The sequence below is a fragment of the Bemisia tabaci genome, chromosome 5 (assembly GCF_918797505.1).
Source record: "Bemisia tabaci chromosome 5, PGI_BMITA_v3".
Classification (NCBI taxonomy): Eukaryota; Metazoa; Arthropoda; class Insecta; order Hemiptera; family Aleyrodidae; genus Bemisia; species Bemisia tabaci.
In genome coordinates, this window is record NC_092797.1 from 54,186,219 (window position 1) to 54,206,432 (window position 20,214).

General features: G+C 40.1%; 2 protein-coding genes across 3 annotated transcripts in view; one reads left to right on the forward strand and one right to left on the reverse strand.

The window, feature by feature from the left end:
* Positions 1–371: 371 nt before the first annotated feature.
* Positions 372–3,640, reverse strand: LOC140224575 (uncharacterized). The gene is made up of 2 exons (XM_072300282.1): positions 2,682–3,640; positions 372–1,145 (listed from the first exon to the last, which is right to left on the reverse strand). The coding sequence occupies exons 1-2, from the start codon at positions 2,925–2,927 to the stop codon at positions 423–425; spliced, it is 969 nt and encodes a 322-aa protein (XP_072156383.1). The 5' UTR covers positions 2,928–3,640; the 3' UTR covers positions 372–422.
* Positions 3,641–13,223: 9,583 nt separating this feature from the next.
* Positions 13,224–20,214, forward strand: part of Dh31 (diuretic hormone class 2) — a 143,362-nt gene continuing 136,371 nt past the window's right edge. For both annotated transcript variants that reach the window (XM_019055537.2, XM_019055540.2), the window contains exon 1: positions 13,224–13,445. The gene's annotated coding sequence lies outside the window, so the exon portion shown is untranslated. The remainder of the gene's footprint in view (positions 13,446–20,214) is intronic.

The following is a 20,214-nucleotide window of genomic DNA, read 5'->3' on the forward strand; positions in this document are numbered from 1 at the left end:
CTGTTTGTCTAGCGACTAAGGTCAATGTTAACCCAAACTAGAGAGGTCAACAAGCTTTTAATAAATAAGAGGAAAAATAGTTGCCCTCAAGGAGAAAAAAAACGTCGTGCATGGGACCCGAGGTTGAGGTCATGTGGATCTCTGAAGTTTTCGGATCACGCATCCAAAAACTTGCGGTCCTACTGCCGAAGTTCGGGTCAGATATCTGAAGTACTTAGGTAAGTACCGGATACTTCAGATGTGTGACCCGAACCCTTCGGTATGTACCTATGTACTTCATATGTCTGGCCCGAACTTCGGCAGTTGGAGCTTAAGTTTTCGGATGCGAGATCCGAAAACTTCAGAGATCCAAATGACCTCAACTTCGGGTCCCATGCACGAGGTTTTTTTCTCCGTGTATGACTGGAAGAGATTCAAATGTCTCAACGTAGCTTAATCTTACTTAAAACAAAAGCTTTGAGCAAGCGATTTTTGGCGAGCCTTAAAAGCTTGACCGCCTTCGAATCCGTGAAAAAGTCGACGAGGAGCTCGCAAAGGAAAACGAAAGAACTGAGGGCCAACCCGAGGAGGAGGCTCAGGAAGGCCGGCTGCATGTCCCTCAACCCGTAGGGCCGCGCCGAGTCTTTCTCGACCTTGACCGGCTCCGGGTGCAAGAACCGACCGTTGAGTTCGGAGATGACATCCGCGATCCAGACCTTAACGTGGCCAGCCTCCAACAATCGCGACATCATCCTGCTCACCTCGTCGGAGAGGATGGAGTCCTTCTCGAGCGGGTACAAGAGCGGGAACGTCGCGAGCTTCTCGGGAACGAGGTGGAACTCGGCGCGGAGATCCGTCATCCAGTTGACCATCAAGAACGTCGTCGAGGATGAGATGACCGAGTGGGGAACGCTGAACAGCATCCCGTCTGTCTCCAGAATGGACTCCAGGTTCTGCCGCATGACCCCGTAGGTGCGATCATGGGCCGCCGCCCCCGCAACTGTGAAGTTCTCGCTGATGACCATGAGCGAGGTGTTGGTGCTCCAGCTCAGGTATTCCTCCATCTCCTCGGTGTAGAGGTTCAGGCTTGTCACGACCCTGTCTTTGAGACCTGAGAATATTTCCTCCTCGTGCAGGAAATTCGTCAGCGCCGGACCCAGGAAACTCTGCCGAGTGAATTCAATATATCATGATACATTTAGTGAATATCTTGAATCGATGGGTTTGTTGCAGAAAAAATTTACGAATAAATCGGACGTCAAGAAACAGGGACGGTTGCCCGCAGCACACCTAAGTGACATTTGACCTACAACATCAAACCTACACACGTTTGACCTAAAAATGTAGGAGTATAATTTTTTCGCCCACAAAAATGATGGCCGACAAAATTTTTCACCTACAAGAATTTTGATCTGCAAAATATTTTGAATATTTTGATCTACGCGGTGTTTGGCCCTCATGTCCATGTACGATTATGGGAAAATGCGGCAACTGTGTGTGCGGATCATGGTGCTGATTGCGCTTCGGTGAAGTGAGGTGTGGTGTAGGAAGGTGTAAGTACAAATCTCAAGAGAAAGGCATAGAAGGCGCTTTATGAAGTTGGTCAGGAGGAATCATCCATCTTTTTATTCTTTTCTGAGAGAGATGCAAAAAAAATACCGCGACAATACCGTATTAGGTGAGTTTTCATGAGGAGTTCCTTTTCGTTGTGATGCGGTTTTTTTTTTTTTTTTTTTTTTTTTTTTTTTTTTTTTTTTTTGGTGGGGTGGTCAAATTATAGGTCGAGGTAGGAAGGTGGAACAACGTTTGACCTACATACGGTTTCACCTTCCTGCCTCGACTTAAAAAAATACCTGTTTGATAATATTGCAAATTCTTTCATTTAAGCTACGTAATTGTTCATTTTCCGCCACAGTTCGTTTTACAGATCTACCAGGCCAATTTTCACGATTTCTCCGATCGTCAATAGAATATAATCCCTGAATGAGCCCGATTCCTTTACATTAACTCATGGGAGCACGCGAGGCTCCCACTGTGGGTTGGGCCACGTGGCGACCAGGTGGCGTGCCCCCTAATAAATTACACGACTACACCGTCAAAAATATTTGTGTCCTTGTGTTACTCATGGCCATAGGAAGTGAGACACAAACCAACACAAATTTTGCGTTGATTTTGGTACAGTTTGTCGTGAATATAGCACGGAAAACAATGGAAGGACTGGGAACATGCATTCCGCCGATTGAAATGTTGAAATCCACCACTCGTTTTTTATCGAATTTCTTTTAAAAAAAACTACCTGGTATTTTCTCTTGAAATTGTCAATCGAAGGCTAATTGAATCAGTGAGAACGAAAACACACCAACTCGAAAAAATGAAAATAATCAAGACACACGCAAAACTACACAGTAGTTAAAAAAATTAGCACAAGAAAAAGATTTTTGGTACCGAAAGACAAGTACTTAAGGACACTTTAAAGGTTCAAGTTGGAACAGATGCGCTAACTTCAATGAATTTTTTGAAAACTGACTCCCATACATGAAAATTGAGCATTTTTGAGATACCGAGTTGGTGTTTTTGTTCTCACTGATTCAATTGTGTTTAATTGTGTTAATTGTGTTTTACTTCCGTATTTAGCAAACTTTTGTGTTGAGATTTCTCTCAGTGTAGATTTATTTTTAGATTTTGTGATTCAGATCCATTACCTGTATCAAGATATCCGAGTTTAGCAATTGGGTTTTGGTTTCGATGTCGGAGTAGTGGATCCTCCTGGTGATCATGGTGGTCATGCCGGACTGGAAAACGGTGGAGATGACGAGCGCGGAGAAGGAGAAGACCAAGAAGAGGATCTTCCCGCTGGAGAGTCTGCCCAGGAGGAGCCGCGGTGGAAACCCGCAGACGAAGTAAGAGAAAACCACCAATAACGGAGATGCGTTCTCGTACGAGCGCATCTCCGCCTCGGAGTACAGCCGCTTGAACGTCTTCCACTGCCGAGAAATTCATGTAAATCATTAAGTTGTATTCGATACATCAATCAGATGAGATTGTATCCATATCGATTGGTTCAAAATCTAAAAATATCCTGGAAAGTCAATTTAGATATCTTGGTAAAGGGTTTTTTGTGATAGATTTTTTTATTCATTTGAGTACAAAATGGCTGTGAAAAGTGAAAATGTTAGGAATTTTCTCATTTTCAGCTTTTCCAACTTAAGGTGATTTGACGGACGCCATTTTTTGTGTCAGAGTGGCGTGCGATATGTCGCATCAATTCGTTCCATAATTTCAACCACTTGTCATTTTTTCGAATTTTAAGATCGCACTTCCGTTGTCATGACACTGAAGAATTCATGTACCTAATTTGACAAAGAAATTCAAGGAAAGGCAGGGTTTTTTTTAGAAAAAAAATGTAGCATTCGAAAGCAGTTTTGATATCAGTATCAAATGCAATACGTTGAATTTCCTTGTCAAAATTTGGTACATGAATCCTTTCAAAATTCGAAAGAAATGACAAGTAGCTGAAATTATGGAACGAATCGATGCTCCACGACACATAAAATGGCGCCCGTCGAATCACTTTAAATCGGGAAATTTTTGTTTTGAGTCATGTTCTTTTGTTTTGAACCAAACGATGCAACGAACCACTGTCGAATACAATCCATGGGACGTATCTGTGCTAAACTGAGCCTAGCGGCATCAGAGGGAAAATGGGAATACGGGTTGGAATGACGGGTGGAACTTAACGACGAGCTTGTTCCGTCCTATGCTCACAATGCTTTTTCATGGCGCCTAGTTCTGTTTTACGGAACGCGCTGTCCAGGATTCCAAAATCCTTAAAATGAACTCAAATTGGCGCTTAGTTCCGTTTAGCATAAAAACGTCCAATGGTGTGGTGAGCTTCGGAAAAATGCTCTAATTTTTTTTCTTTGACTCTTCACATCCACTGATGCAGAATTTCATGAAAATTTATATAATGAAGTTCATAATGAAACAAAATATTTGAGAATTTCTGTAATGGACTTTGTTATGTACTAAGCTATAGAAACAGGGTCATTCCACTTCAACTCAACCAGGCCCGGTACCAGCCCTCCTTCGATATTGCTGAAAATTGGTATGGGGTCTTTACATCATCCCAAGAAACTAAGATACATTCTCTCCCAAGCAGTAACTTACTAATCCAGAGAGAACAAATTTTCTCTCCGGAGCATAGTCTAATTGCTCAGGGGAAAAAACATTTCTCTCCGGAGCACTAACTAATTGCGCAGGAGAGAATACATTTCTCTCCGGAGCACCAACTACTGATTGTATTGAAGAGAAAATTTTTCGCTCCGGAGCGCTAACTCGTTGCTCAGGAGAGACAAGTTTTCGCTCCGTAGCGCTAACTTATGGCTCAGAGGAAAAATTCCTCGCTCCGGAGCGCTAACTTATTGTTCGAGAGAGAAAACATTTCTCTCCCCAGCAGTAACTTATTGTTCCAGAGAGAAATTTTTTCTCTCCAGAGCACCATCTAATTGCCTAGTAGATACATATTTTCTCCTCAGTGTACAGCTGCTTGAAAGTCTTCCACTACCGAGAAATTCATATAAATCAATGATATGTACTTCTGTTAAACATGAATACTATGCGGCGTGAGGGGCCGTTCAAATATTACGTATCGCACTTAGTAGAGCAGGGGGGTTTGACCCAGCGTTACGATGCAGTACAAGCAAGAGGGGGGGGGGGGTGATGGGTCGAGGCCAGCGTCACGTAAGAGATCAGAGCGAGGGGGGGAGGGGAGAAAAGGCTCAAACCGCGCTGCCCGCGGTTCTTCGCTAAGCCGCTGTGTTATAAAATCCCTTTTGGACCCACTTTCGGCGAATAGAGGGCTAGGTTTGCAGCGTTCAAGGATTAGCTACGTTCCAGTACATAGCGACTCTATTATGGACGTATTTCTGTCAAACGGAACTAAGTGCCAATTTGAGTTCCTTTTGAGGAATTTCGAATCCCGGATATCGCGTTCTGTCAAACGGAACTAAGCGCTATGGAAAAGCATTGCGAGTATAGGAACGAATGAGCCCGACGCCCGGTTCCGCCGCCAATCCAAGCCCCCCTCTACCTTCCCACCCCGATGGAACTTAGTTCCGTTTGACAGGAATACGTCCTTATATCCTATACTTGCTTACCTGTGAGAGCTGGAACAAGTATTGGAGGAGGATGAAAAGGGCAGCCGTGGCGGTGACGGCAGCCCAGACGACCCTGGAGAAGCATCGGAAGACGACGAGGTAGGGCGGGACGAGAGCACTGCGCGGCGCGAGGAAGACGGAGGAGCAGGACTCGACGCTCACCGAGAAGTCGTACTTGGAGGCGTCCATCTCCGAGAAGAGCGCCTCGTAGCTCCGCGCCCGAAGGGCCACGTCCGTCTCCAGGTCTATGAAGCCCGAGTTATCGTGCCGGAGCTTGTGTCTGTCCAGGGGCTTGTTGTTGTACAAAAACGAGAACGTGAAATTCCTAGCCGCTTGCACTCTCTCCAGCGCCACGAGCAGCATCGTCGTCCAAATGTTATGTACCATCGTGTCTCCGGTTATCTCAATTTCCTCGCCTTCGATCACAACACCTACAAGTTTATCCAAAATAATGCCTTTACACCGAAAAAAAGATTGGTCAAATTTACCATTCCTTCACGCTATATTTTACACAGCGTGAAGGAATGGTAAATTCTACCAATCCTCAAGTCGATTCTGCCAGAGCAATGGTTACCTGTACCAGTATGGTAAAGTTTACCTTTCTTCTTGCAGAATTGACTCTGAATTGGACTAAATTTTGCAATTTGGAAGTAAAATTTCTAGTCCGGTTTAAAAACAACCTATGTGCCATTAGTTTCCCGATGCACATAAGTGTTTTTCCAGAAGAGCCAGAATTTATAGTTCCAAATTGCAAAATGCAGATCGATTAACGCTGTGTGAAATACAGCGTGAGGGAATGGTAAATTCTACCGACCTTTTTTTTCAGTGCACGACTATGCTCAAGGCTAAAGTGCGAAACCACGTATCTCCGTTCAAGATTTCCGTTCCTGTTTCATTTTCCCAAAGAGAAACAAACCAGTGGCGTGGCGTGATTTGCGATACATCGAGCGGTCTACCATTTAAACTTATGAGAAAGGATAGAGAAACAGGGTGTTTGCAACGAACTCCTCAATAATCGATTCTTCACCACAGCTTCAAATGGGGAAATATTGATAATCGATCATTCACGCCTTGCTATTGAAACAAACCAAGTATAAGGCTTGAAATCTATACAGAATATTCTGATAATAGAGAAGAAAAATCAAGGAGGTTTTCAAGAAAATACGTTGACTGGTTTGTGGCATGGCTAGGGGTCTGCAGCGTCGCAAACGGAGATATAGGGATTTGCACCACTGCCATTGATATGTAACGAGATTGGAAAATATGGCTGGGTCCACACTATTATGCGAGGAACACAAGGCCCAAAACTGCATGCCAGAAATTTCAATGAGAGTCAAACATTTGAGATCTAATGAGTATATTATGAAGCTGGGGTTACGTCGATCTATAACGTCTCGGTTTCTTTTTTTTTTTTCTTTTTTTTTACATAGATCTCTCGGTGTGAAACCAGCTTAGTAACCCAATGCATCTACTTAAAGAAAAAAAAGAAGAAAAAATGCGACAAAAATTTACCCAAAAACGGTTTGCAGGGGGCGACTCTATGGTACGTGCGGACTTAAAGTCGTGCAAAACCGAAATCTTGGCTGATCCTAATTTCGAGATATCACAACTTAAAATTTTCATAGTAAATGCAAGTTTTCTACTAATTTTCATCCGCTTCTTTATTTATTTGTCCATTGGCAGTTGCTTAAGGCGCCGTGGCACGCGCGCGAAACTCGCATTGGCGCCTACAAACCTAAAGGGATACTTCAAGCACTGCGCAATGCGTGAAGTATCCCCTTAGGTTTGTAGGCGCCAGTGCGAGTTCCGAGCTGGCAGCACGCCGCTCCGCTCGGTGATAGGCTCTAATGTTTAAACTCGCGGAGTCAGCGTTTTTCAACTCATGATTTTGAAACTTTTGCACACTCTGCGTGGATTATTCTCATTTAAATTGCTGGGGAAAAATGTATTGAAGGAAAATAAAATGTGTGTTTTGTACATATTAAGGTAATTCCGTGTCAAATTTAATGATTCTCAAAGCACATTAATTTTTTCTTTTATATTTTGTGCTTTTATGGCGCTGTAAGATGGTTAGCTGCATAAATGTGTTGATGGAGATGTCGTCTACCAGCCAGCAAGATATTGTAATCGAAAAAAATCGGGAAGTCACCTAAAACCATAGAACTTTCTTCGCGTATCTCGGGCTCAAAAGCAGAAATGCGTATGTAGTTCTGGCTCCTTCATATAATCCGGCGCGCCTCACGCGCACAATAGTTTTGAATATATGGAAGGAACTCAACGATAATCTCAAGAAAGATTACTCGAATTTTGACATGACATATGCTGCAGCAGCATTTTATTTTGTTAGGGTGTATAAATTGTGTATTTACCTAAACTTTTGCGGTGCAAATTCCTCAGTGTGAAGTCAAAATACGGTTCACCGGCCGAGCCTTTGTACGAGTGGATGATATCCGTAAACGGGTCGTATCTGACGCAGCCTGCGGAGTGACATATTACAGCCTTATAACTCTTCAAAAATCGCCAAAAAAATCTGAAGTATAGAATCAAGTCGTCGGAAAAATAATCTTCAGCATAATTCTCTTCGACCATCGATATACTATTGCCTGATTGTTGGTTTGTCGTGCGATTAGTAAGTTTTGTCACATTATTGAGCATAATAATGAGATAGTTCCTGCAGTTCCAAACATTGCTCGACCGGAAATTATAGGTTGCCTCGAAAACTTGGTCCGACAGAGTTGACTGGTCTTCAAGCTCCTCTGACGATATTCGAAGTTCAAAATCGCACTTATGATCGGTTTTTTGCTCAGAGGTTAAATGCGTGAGAAATTCGACGCAATAGTTCTGCAAATGATTTTCATCATTATTCTGCTTCCGAAGGGTTTCATTGCTATAAATGTCTGTGTCTCCTTTGTTTTCATCAAGCGTTTTAAATGAGTCAAACATGATACTGAATACTTCATCGATGTTTTCTAGGAAGAATATGATATTTTTTTCGTCGTGGTTGGCGGTCATTCTGTTCAGTTTGGAATGATGGTTTATGAGGACAGTCTTGACCAGGTTATCGTGTAAAAGTTGGGTGAGTCGGCCTGACGATTTTTGTCCCAGATCCACGACATAAAACAAGGCTTGCTGTGATAGGTGAATTGTGTTTTCACATAGTTTGAACGCTAGGAAGGTTAGGAGCTCCTGGTTTTGGTCTATTTGCGGTGGATGTGAGAGATCTCCATGAAGAGCTAGCACAGCAACAACGAAAACGGTCGGACCAAAGCTGTATAAAAAGTGGTTGTACATAATCATGTACTATCACTAATAATCGCTAATTAGGAAGATTAATCTGAGAATTATGACTGTGGATCTGTGAATAATCCAAACATGTATAGCACCTCGTTTGTTATCACGAATAAAATCCAGAAATGCCTCGCTGCACCGGGAAAACGACTGCAAAATGTATGATTGGAAACATTTCCAAAGCGGCATAAGTTTTTCCGGGGATAAGTGTTTTCCAAGGGGTGTGTTTGCGCGATTAAAATTTGCTGCGCTCATTTTCTGTTTGTGTGCGAATAAAATGGTGCAAGTAGCAGCTTCATTTATTTAACTTGTTCTTAAATTTTATGTGTTTATTTACTTTTCTACTTTAAGAGCGTGATTATAGAATGTTTTTTCTCTATTCACCACTTGGTGTAAACGTGTTTTGAAATAGATGAATCAAATGCTTAGTTACAAAATTTCAATATTTTGAGCAACATTTACTTTGTATTGAATAATTTAAAAATGCGGAATTTAACTTTTCCACACGAATGGAACTGATCATGACTCATGAGTAATGTGCGACTTGAGTGAGTTTTTCTCTTATCCGCTAATTAAAAGGGCTGATACCGTCCTCCGACGAGTCCGTGCGAGTTATACAGATTAATGAATCGAATTTGTAAAAGAAACAAAAATCACTACGAGCGCATCGGAATAGTCTATAACAATTCTTGGCACAGAATGTGTCCAGTCCGCATAAAGCAATATCAAATTTCCAGCGTCGTTGTCGACCAGATTTGCCTAGAATGAGATATAACAAGACCTAACCTAAATACACATCAACATCTTAAACTTCATTCATGTGTGGATGGTGGCTGTTCTGGATCGCTATAGCCTCATTTCATCCATGGAAAAACTCGGATCACCTGAGCGCCTTCAACTCCTGGCGAATGCAACTATTCGTACTCTGGATACAACTATTCGACCTCCGACGTCGCCCGGGATGTATAAACGCAAAATTGAAGGCGTTTTGCCTTCTTCCAAGCGACTCGCGCCCCGCCGCGCCGCATAGATTCGATTAAGAAAAATTGACGCGTTCGTCGCCGAGTACGGAAGTTATTTCGGGGCGAGAAAAATAAATGATTTCTTGAGTAGCCTGTCTCGTCTGGTGCCCGCACAAGAATCTCAGGAGCCGACGACTACGTTTTCTGAAATTCTTTAATTAATCACTGGATTAATGTCTCATTTTTTCTTGTTATTTTTCCACTTCATCTCTTCAGTCTTATCCCTTAAAAAATGAAAAGTGCACTTGAAAATGCCTGTATCAATTTAAAACAAAAATTATACACTCAAGAAAATTGATGCCACTTACGATATTTTACTTAAAATCGATAATTGGAAAAAACATAATGTTTTTTAGATGGGACAAACATGTTCAAGGATTTTATTTAAATAAGCATGCAAACACTAAGAAAAATAGGGGTTTTGTTTACAAGAAAACCGTTTTCCAGCCAGTAATTCTTTGAGCTAAGGTAAACACTACATTTACCAAGAAAACAATACTTACTGCGCCGAGGAAAGTTTTCCTTATACACTGAAAGTTTAACCGTCATGATACAATTTTTCTGCTTGTACTAGAAAACTTTAGCGACAAAAGCAGTTGACTTTGTCCCAGTCATTCACTTTCTTGAATACATAATAACGATTCAAACATCACATTAAATTCGAGAAACCAAAGTAAAAACAAGATCGGCTGAGTATATTTCATTAAGATCGTCATATATGTCTTTAAACTGATTGATTCTTGGTGCACATAGTATTTCGTATATCAGAAGCTGATTTCTTAATTACAGTGTGTGAGCATTGCTGGTAGCGTGATAATCTGAAAGGAATGTATATAACTGCTGATGATAACAACCGCTTATTAGACATTCCAATGTTGCAAAATTTCCTCACTTAATATAACACATTTAACGACTGAAAATCCGAGAATATTTTCTGTTTCCAAATGAGAGGAGGTACATGTGAGAAGCACAAGTGGTAATATTAAATAGCTAGCCTGTAAAACAAGTCTGGTACAAATCTAGATTGAATCAATTAAAGATGTAAGCTCATCATAACGCGCGTGTAGCACATGTTCGAATGAATGGACTACCGTAAAAATATCCTTAAGACTTTCATCAAATTTACTCCATTGTAGGGAGGAATTGATCTTTTTTCCTATAGAATGTTCACCTTCATTGTCTGTTTATACCAAATTAATTTGTTTTCAGCAAGTATTAGAATAAATTGACTGAAATTCTAATCTGCTTTGTTCAGAGTTCGAAATCAGCAGCACGAAATATAATTTGACGCCTTTTAGTAGCACACGAATGGACCACATTTTGCAATAAGAAAGCACTATTTTTAACTCTTCCATAAAGTCATATATCTGCATTGAGGAACTAATGACAAATTATGTTATTTTTACAGTGAGCCAAAAGTAGTAGTTCCTTATCGCAAAAAGTAGTCCAAGTGAAGTAAATCGGTGGGAACTTATTTTTCAGGACGTCAGAGAGCGTTTTATGTCGGCATTTGAAAATTAGAATTTTCGACCCAGCTCCACAGGGATTGTTTCACTGAGACCTTCGTCACCTTGGACAGAAAACAAAAGGGGGAAATATTGTTGAGGCTCTCAAAGGAAGTATTTCCACCGAACGGAACCATGGACGAGTGGGAAAGATGGTATGCGCTCTCGAAAGCTGCATAAGACACAATGTTAAAATGGGCGTGATTCCCTATAGATAATTGAAAAAGCGGGATTTTACACCCTGTCAAATAGAACTATGTACCAATTGAATGCGGTACTCATGACCCATGGGAATGGGAAAAGATCGGTGTGGACAGGGCTCATGAGTTAATGCCGATCAGGAGCGACAACGGAGACTGCCTCGTCGCCGCTGACGTCACTGGCGCTTATAATTCCCATTCATTATTACGGCACTTAACTAACGAGCACACCCCTTCTTTCCCATCTGTCTCTGGTTGTGTTTGGCAGAACCACGTCCAAGCACAGGTCCACAAGAATCAATAAAGCGGATTTTTCGCGTAAAACTTGACACTGCTCCGAGCCGGAAAAGGATTTTACGAGCAAATAAACCGGGAGGAATAAAATAAATTAAACAATAACTTGACCGCCAAACCGTGAAAAAGGTCGAATTAGCATGAGTTCAGTCACACCGTCAAAGCGACGGATCCCTGGTCAAAACTGTCGCTGGACAGCGCTGTTCACGTGGTCGAGCATGAAAATTGATCAACGCTCCGGATAAGTGTATTTTATTATTGCTCGTTTATGATTTCATTCCATACTTTATCAACAGCTGTTCCGACGGCGACCGTACTCAGCAGATTTCTCGTCTAAAATGAAAGCCTTTCTTTTCCAGTTGATGGCAATACTGTTTTTTCTCTATTGAAAGCAAAGTTGAAAGCCGTTGAGAAAAAAACCTAGTCCTGCGAGCTGGATTAAACTGGATGAATTAAATGTTGATTTAGATTTTCTGGAGCATTTTAAATGTAATATGCTGTTAAGAATGTGTTTCTTCCCTACATACCAAGGGAAGTTTCATCTTTCGCAAGAAATCCATTCTATTACACATTTGATCAATCAACTTGTGTAGCTCTGAGAAGAGCCAATCATGGATACCAATTTGCGCTTCAAGCTCATTAAAATTTTACGGTTTTTTCTACTTTGATTTTTGTTTAATATACAACGCTGTCTTGCATTTGGTTGCCCGAACCTTTTTTAGTATTCACTTAACTTTTAATTTGCACTTCACAACGTAAAACCTCATTTTAAAGCGGATGCAGTTCTACCCTCATTTATGTAGTATAATTGAGTGTTGCCAGCGATGATTTGTCGTGATAACACCCTCTCTCTTAAGCAATGAAATTAGCTCAGCTTTCTGTAATTTCTCTATTCTCTATATATGTCTTAGTCTCGATACATTAGTTAGTAAGAATGCTATATCGATAGATCGCCAAATTCCGGTCAAAGTATCACAAGTGCCGTGCGACATTTTAAAATTCCCTCCGCCGTTTTAATTTTTTACAGGGAAATCGTTCAACGGAGCTGTCCGATAATTTCACTAAATTTTCATTGTGCTGCCGCTAAAATTCAGTGACAGTTTCGAACAGTTTCAACCGACAACTCCTCTGTAAAAAAATTAAATGGCAGCGAAAATTTTGAAACGTCGCATGGCGCTTGTGATAATTTGGCCGGAAGGTGACGAAATCTGCCTTAAATTCGTCTCCATTTCAAAGAAACATCTCTGGAACATTTTAAGGTTTTCAAAGATATTTTAACTTTCAGCGACAGTTCCAATAACAGATTCAACCATCAATTTCTTCGTAAAAAAAAAAATGAAATGGCGGCGAAAATTTTTAAACGTCGCATGGCGCTTGTGATACTTCGGCCGAAAGGTGACGGGATATTTGTTTTCATAAAAGATTTGCGTTTCTTTCCGCAAATTTTAAGTAATACCCCCCTCTTCCCCCCCCCCCCCCCAAAAAAAAAACCGGAGTTTCCGGACAGCGGTCCCTGTCATAACAGGGTGTGGGCGCCAGAGAGTGGCGGGTCGAGGGGGGGGGGGGGGGGGGCGCAGAAGTGGGCGCGCGGCCGAGCGAAAATGCCCGCGGATTTACGCAAACGATTGACGAATTCGAAGGCAACTGGTGGCGTAGCGGATCCAACGGGAGCGGGAATTCTGTCGCGGGGTTTCATTCACGGCGAGCGAGGCCGGGCGCTGATTGGTTGCCGGGCACCGGGGGGCGGGCTTCCGGCGGGGACGCCACTCTCCATATAAACTATGCGGTACAAGGCGGGCGCCCACTTCACTGTACACCTCCGTGACCTTGGCTCCTGCGATCCCAAGTTTTGGACACTGAATTTTTTTCTCGGTTTTTCATTTTCCGGGTTTTGTCCGCGCAGTGAGCCCAAAGCACCGGTCCAGGTCCCGGATTATCCTTTTCCCCCGCGAATAGTCCTGGTTCTCCGTGCCCCGAACGGAATAACGACCGCCTGCTCAGGTAAGTACCTCTCATCTTTGAAGTATAAGCCATAAAAACGGCACTTTTTGACAATACTGAGGTGGTAGCGCCAACACAGTGCTTTCTAAACTTCATACGAAGAATTAGGAAGAATTGGCTGGAATCGAGGGGGAATTCACTCCACAGCAATCCGAAACTTTTCAAGAAGAAAAAAATCGAACTGAAACTGAAAAAAAAAAAAAAAAATGAATTCACTCAAATGTATTCAGTACGGATTTTATTTCCCCTTCCGCATTAACTGAATTTTCTTTGAAAAAATTCCATGATTACACTTTTGAAGTTTTACGATCATGAAAAGAGCAAAAATCCTAATAGGATTTATAATGGTGGGAAAAAATGTGGTCCATCGGACACGGATCTGTTTTTCTTTCTAAAAAATCCGCGTTATGATATACATTTTGACTTTGACTTTGGGAATGTTAAAGTCTTGTCGCACTGGTTCGAAGCTGTAATGTAATCTTGGCTCAAAACTATTCATCATGCCAGAAAAAGATAAATTTATTTTTGCGTTTCTCTGAGATTTGAAACAATTGACTTGGTGTCCGTTTTATCCTACAACCTATACATGCTTCCTGCGGTGTTAGAGGTTCATTCAGCATTGCTTTTGAATGCTGATAAAAATAGAAAAAAAATCGTCTGAAAAAACTGAACTTTCAGCCACAGAAGAAGCAGTTGGGTAATGCGGTAAGAGGCTTTGGTAGAACTCAGTATTACAACTGAAAACTTTCATCATCTGAACCCAAGTTCGGTATCTCTAACGGACTTTTCTCAAATTGAAAAATTTTACAGTTTTTCGGGGCCGAATGTGGCAAGTGCGACGATTGTGAACGAAATTGTTTTTCTTCTCATGTATCGTCCTACGGAAATACGCTAGTTGCGCGTTGCTGACGTGTCTCATGAATATTAAAACTTTTTGTGGATTATTTATTTATTTTTTTTATTGAGAGCTTAGGTTCCTCTCTTCCCCTCGAATTTTCGACACATCTTTATTAGAAATGATCTTGTCTCGAAAAAAATAATATCTTACCAAAGGAAAATTCACTATCTTTGAAAAGGTCTTCGCGGCTTGATGACTCTGACATGAAGTTTTCATTTTTTTCATAAACTTCGAACACTTTAATTATTTCTTAAAAAGAATAATATATTTTTTACAGAAAAGGAATGAAACCTATCTCTTGCGATAAGTTGAAAGGAAACAATATGTCGTGCTACAAAAAGTTACTTTTATTTGTCCAGGTACTTTTTTTTAGATTTGCTCAATGATCTCAGTGCACATAAACAATATCTTCTCAGCCGACTGTATTTCGACGGTGAAAGTCGGCAATCACATAACTCGGTTTGCGACGTCGCAGACTTCCTGTTATACTTTATTTTTTAAATGGAAAACTACTCAACGGCAATTCTTTAAAACTGTCATGATTTTTCTTCTCAATGCGAAGAAAATTCTGCAAAAACTTCAAGAAATAATATCAATTTGTTCTCCTTTAAAAAAATGACGTAGAGGCGGAGATTTTCAGACACCGCAAACGAGTTATGTGATTGCCGACTTTCACCGTCGATTTACACTGAAATTCGGATAATTTGTTCGCCCGCCGATACCGCAATATCAAAAATTTGGAATTTTTCTCTGCAAAAATAGAAGTTTAAAGTAAGCAAGGGCAAAAATAAATGTCAGATTTATCATCAATCGCGAGCCAAACAGGAAAAAATGTCGTAGGAACATACTTCCTCTGCGTGAAATTATGCCTTAATGCAATCTTTCCTTTTTAAATGCTATATTTTGGCAGGAGGACATTTCTCCGTCAATTTTCAACTCTTTTCTGCAAAAGAACAGAAGCCTTTTTTTTCTGTTATTATTTTCTGATTCTGATAACCTGACATTGTCAATGGACACAACCTTGACACAAATATATACAATTCATTCTCAACGAGAATGATATCATAACACCGACTCGCTGCAGCTACCCTTGTGCAAATAAACAAACCTTTCGCGAAATAAGTCGCACTCAGAGAAGAAATGACCAACAAAGTTTCCAGAAAAACACGGAAAAAGCATAAAGCTTTCGCTCAACTGACATAAAAAGAGGCTCTTCTTAAATATATATGAAAAAAATAATGAAGGATGGCCATTCATCGAAATTTACACAATAAAAAATCGCAAAATTTCTACAACGCTACAGGAGCATTTTCTGAAAATTCATAAATAAACATAAAATAATTTTCCCCTCAAAGAAAATTAAACGCAAACCTTTACAGATACAGCACTCAGTTGCCTTTTTTGCCTTTCTTCTTTGTTTTCGCTGTATAAAAGGATAGGAAAAGAATCAAAGAACTTTTCAGGTTTTTGAAATGCACATCAAGGGAATTCAGAAAACTAGCAGAAATGTGTACCGGCAGTGATGAGTGCAACTTCTGGTAGTTTTCGAGAATATTTATTGATATTGGATACTTAATTGGAATGTTTCTCATGCGTATTATTTTCAGGCACTGCATTTTAGATCACCTGAGAGAGAGGTGCGAATTATGCATCTAATACTTCTTTAGACGGTGAATTTTAGTCGTCAGCAAACAACCGTGTAATGTATCGCGCGAGCCATTCACCAACTCCAGGAAGCAGTCCAAAAGTTCTTGTCTTGTTAGACGTAAATCCGTCGAGTAAAGTTTTGGTACTGAACAGCACTTTGATGATGAAACTATAAGATATTACGTAATGCATACAGGGGAGTTTTGCATTTCGATGTGATGTGAGAGGGTGTGCACCGCAAAATTTTAAAATCTATCGACTATATAGTCTCTATTAGTTTGATCGGTTAAACTCCGAGTTGTTTCTGTTATAAAAAGAGGGAGCAGAAGTAGGAAGAAAGTCTAGATTACGGCATGGCTTCTTAATTTTTGCAAATAAAGTCTGTATGTCTGTTGAGGGAAAGGCGTAGATGCATAATTTTAAAAAAGAAAGGACGACTTTGAACTTGCGGTCTCTTTTTTGATGATTTACGGTGTATCCACGTAAAATTGAGTCTGACTTGGTTCAAATGGCTACTAATAGCATGGGGATGACATTCGCGAAAAAAATAATTTCTGAGAGGAAAAAATAAAAAATATTTAAGAATACTCGATAATAATATTTTTAGCTTATCTAAAAATGTCATGAATATTGCCGAAGGTCTTTTTTTAAAAAATCACATATAAATTCTTGCCCCTTCTTTAGTTTTATAAACATTCTGACGTCATTGCTTGGTATTATTTTCTCTGAAAGTTCGACTTGTAGAGATGTAAAACCAGGGAAGTTTCTAACCAAGGACATTGAATAGTTTCCCACTTAGAAAATGAAAAGGGATAAAAAGTTTATAGGATAGCTTCCTCAGACCAAGACTGTTTTTTCCAGTCTAATTATACATGTTTGAGGAGCAGTCAGCTTATTGACACAATCCTTCACATTTAAGTAGAACTTAATTTTTTTCAACAGAAAATAAAAGTTCCTCAACTTTGTGACCTCTCATCAAATTTTAATGCTAGGATGCATATCAAATGAATGCAATTGGAATATTCAAACCAAATAGGTGTGTTACGAAGTTAAATACTTAGAATCAGGAACATGTAAAGTTAAACTTGCGGAAAGTTAAAAAAGTAGATATTTCACCCAATCTGTGACATATAGAGTAAAGTACACTTCATTCCTCCCATCACGTTTTTCTCAAGTTGTAACTTTACTTTGCACTTTGCGAGCGGAAGATTATCAACATTTTCAGATTGTTTCGGAAATTTTTCCGAACAGGTTTTGCTTCATTACCTCAATCTCATCTTGCAGACGACAAGTTTTTCTCTGTTTTTTTTTTTTATTATTATTTTCAGGTACAAAAACCATATAAATTACTTAACTTATAAATCATGCGCCTACCTCGGCTTGTAAAGTTTCAAAACTTCTGTCACATTTTAATGGAATATATATTTTATTACGAAGTTTTTTACATATTTATTTATGATTTTCACATTCATCAAATACTCAGATTGCTCTATTTTTGTGTTATGACGTCATGCAAGCGTGATGACGTAAAATTTTACGTCATCGCAAAAAGGAACTCCGTTGGTGCTACGGCTTTCCTAATGCCAACATCTGGATGCAATTATTCGTGTCTATGGGATGTCCATGTTGCATTCTCAAAAATTGCAGGCGCTTTAATTTCTTAAATCGCACGACGGCTTGCAATTATTCTTACACAACGGATTCTTTGCATATATAATCGCGGTGACCATGGCAAATCTCGGGAATCGGTTAGCGCCACTAACCAAAGGATGCCATTAACGCATTTGTTGCTAAATAACGTGACTTGCGAAAATGTAATTGACATGAATTCGTGGAGTTAATAATAGTAATGGCTGTGTGGAAGCGGTAGACAAATGTTCAGAAGGGTTATGGGGTCAAATACATGCCTTAATTTTTAGTCATCATTCGGGACGTTAGAAAACAGTTATTTTTGCATTTTAAAGTATCAATTGTTTTTTATCACGATAGTTCATCATAGCTAGAGGTACAGTCAAGTAAGCGCGTTGCAATACCGATATAATAAAAATTATGCTTTTAAAAAATACTTCTAAAAATTCTTCTAATAAATGCTTTTAATAAAGGCTTCATTAAAAATTCATTCATTCATTCTTTAGCAAATGTCTCGGCAATAGTCAACTTTTCAGAGTTTACGAGGTTTTGTATGTTCCTACAAAGATCTTTTAAATCTTCCGAGGCTTAGCATGTTCTTACAAAGGCCTTTCAAAGCTTCAGTATTTAGAGAGGAAGAATTCGCCAAAGTACAAACATCATTGTATTACCCTCCAGAAATGCTGTATGTTCCTTTAACCGCTCTACTTGAAAAAAACGCTTCATTTTATGTAACTGCATTCCTACTTATGATTAATGTGCATTCAAGAACTGCAAAAAACTTATTTATCATTGTATGAAGCAAATCTTTAAGAATCATTTAAAGGAATTTATTTTGTTACCAGTTAGCAAAATATCTCAGTTTCAGTGTGGAGTAAGAATATGTGTACATTTGCATAGGCATTAACAAAATGCTGATTTGACTATTTTCCTGCACAAATATACGTTGAAAAAGTGCGTGGCTAAGTTACAAGAATAGTGCAGTGCCTGCTTGCTAAAGTCCCATTCTCTGACACCTGTTTAGGCGGCAACAGAGAAGGTAAACGGAGAAAATCATGTGAATAAACAAAGCGATTGGACGGTCATTCTTGGGAGCTAACCCTGTTTGAGCTCCCGTAAAACCTTAAAGATAAGCTAATAAAAGGGGTGGTTCAGAGATTTACCTGCGTCACGTAGACAGATTGCTCCCCGCGGATCCTTTGCAAGTTGCATACGGGCAACTCGTCACTCGGAAGCTCAAATATTCACTCAAATAAACTTGGGTATTTCCTTACCATCCGGTCAAAGTATCACAAGCCCCACGCGACGTTCAAATATTTCCGCCTCTATTTTATTTTTTTCAGAGACATTGTTGGTTGAATCTGTTTGAAAATTTCACTGAATTTTATCGGAAGCGCAAAGAAAATTCAGTGAACTTTTCGGTAGCCAGACATTTCACCCAATTTTTTTTACCTGATACCTAATTTGGCCAACAAAAATTGAAGTTATACTTTGGCTGTGTTGCGCACGTAGCTCTTTAAGCACCGCTACAATTAAGATAAACGGAGCCAACGCAACATTGAGATAGCGTGAGAGAAAGGACTCACTTTGATGACGGCCCAGAGATACAACTATTCGTGCTTAATGGATGTCCGTGTTGTATCTGCAAAACTGAAGGCGAGATGGCGTGAGGTGTGAATTCGCAATGCTCCGCTTTATTCTGCCAAAGAGGTGTCGCTCAGATTCGGGAGAAAATTTTTAAAAAAAGGTTCGATTACATTTCTCCTATATTCGGCTGTTTTGCTCACGTAGTCCTTAAATCATTACTACAAGTAAGACAGACGGAACATACTAAACGTTGAAATAGAGCAAGGAAAAGGTTGCGCGTTGATGACGGCGCAAGGATACAACTATTTGTGCTTGACGGATGTCCGTGTTGCATCTGCAAAATTGGAGGCGCTATGGCGTGAGGCGTGAGCTCGCGATGCTTGCTCCGCTCTAAGCTGCTAATGAACTGTCGTTCTAGTTCGGGGAAAAGTTAAAAAAACCAGGCTCAAAAGGTTTCTCCTACCTTCGGCTTTACTGATATTTGATTTGTTTCCTCTCTTCTTAAATCTGATATATTATTCTTTTTTAAGATGTATTCGTAAACCTGTATCTGAGGTTCGGATGTACCGGCCACATAAAACCCGCGGGACACGTGTTTTCAGCGATCCTGGGGTCAGTTTGACTCAGTTTGGGCATTTAAGGGTTAAATTTCATTATTTGGCGAAATTTCAGCACACCGAAAAGCCAGTTCTAACTGGATCAAGTTTAACAGAAAGGAATCAACCGACATTAAGTTGGAACTGAGAAAAAGAGGTTTGAAGTATTATATCTTCATAAAGCTCAATGTAGAAAATAAACATTAACCCCTCTTAACGCAGACTATTTTAATTCCTCAACTTTGAGTTTTTGGCATGCTGGGAATATATACGACTTGTGGAATTCAAAAACATTCTTAACTCAATTTTTTCGAAAATGAGTGTTGGCTCCTTTCTGATGAACTCGGTCCAATTCTGATTCGCTTTATCAAAGTCAGATGGTCAGAGCATAATTGCTTTGACCACCTTTAGC

Excerpts from the sequence above, each read along its gene's own strand:
- LOC140224575 (XM_072300282.1), bottom strand. The coding sequence starts at position 2,927 with ATGCGCTCGTACGAGAACGCATCTCCGTTATTGGTGGTTTTCTCTTAC. Across the intron at positions 1,146-2,681 it reads ACTCGGATATCTTGATACAG|AGTTTCCTGGGTCCGGCGCT; the intron begins GTAATGGATCTG and ends TTCACTCGGCAG.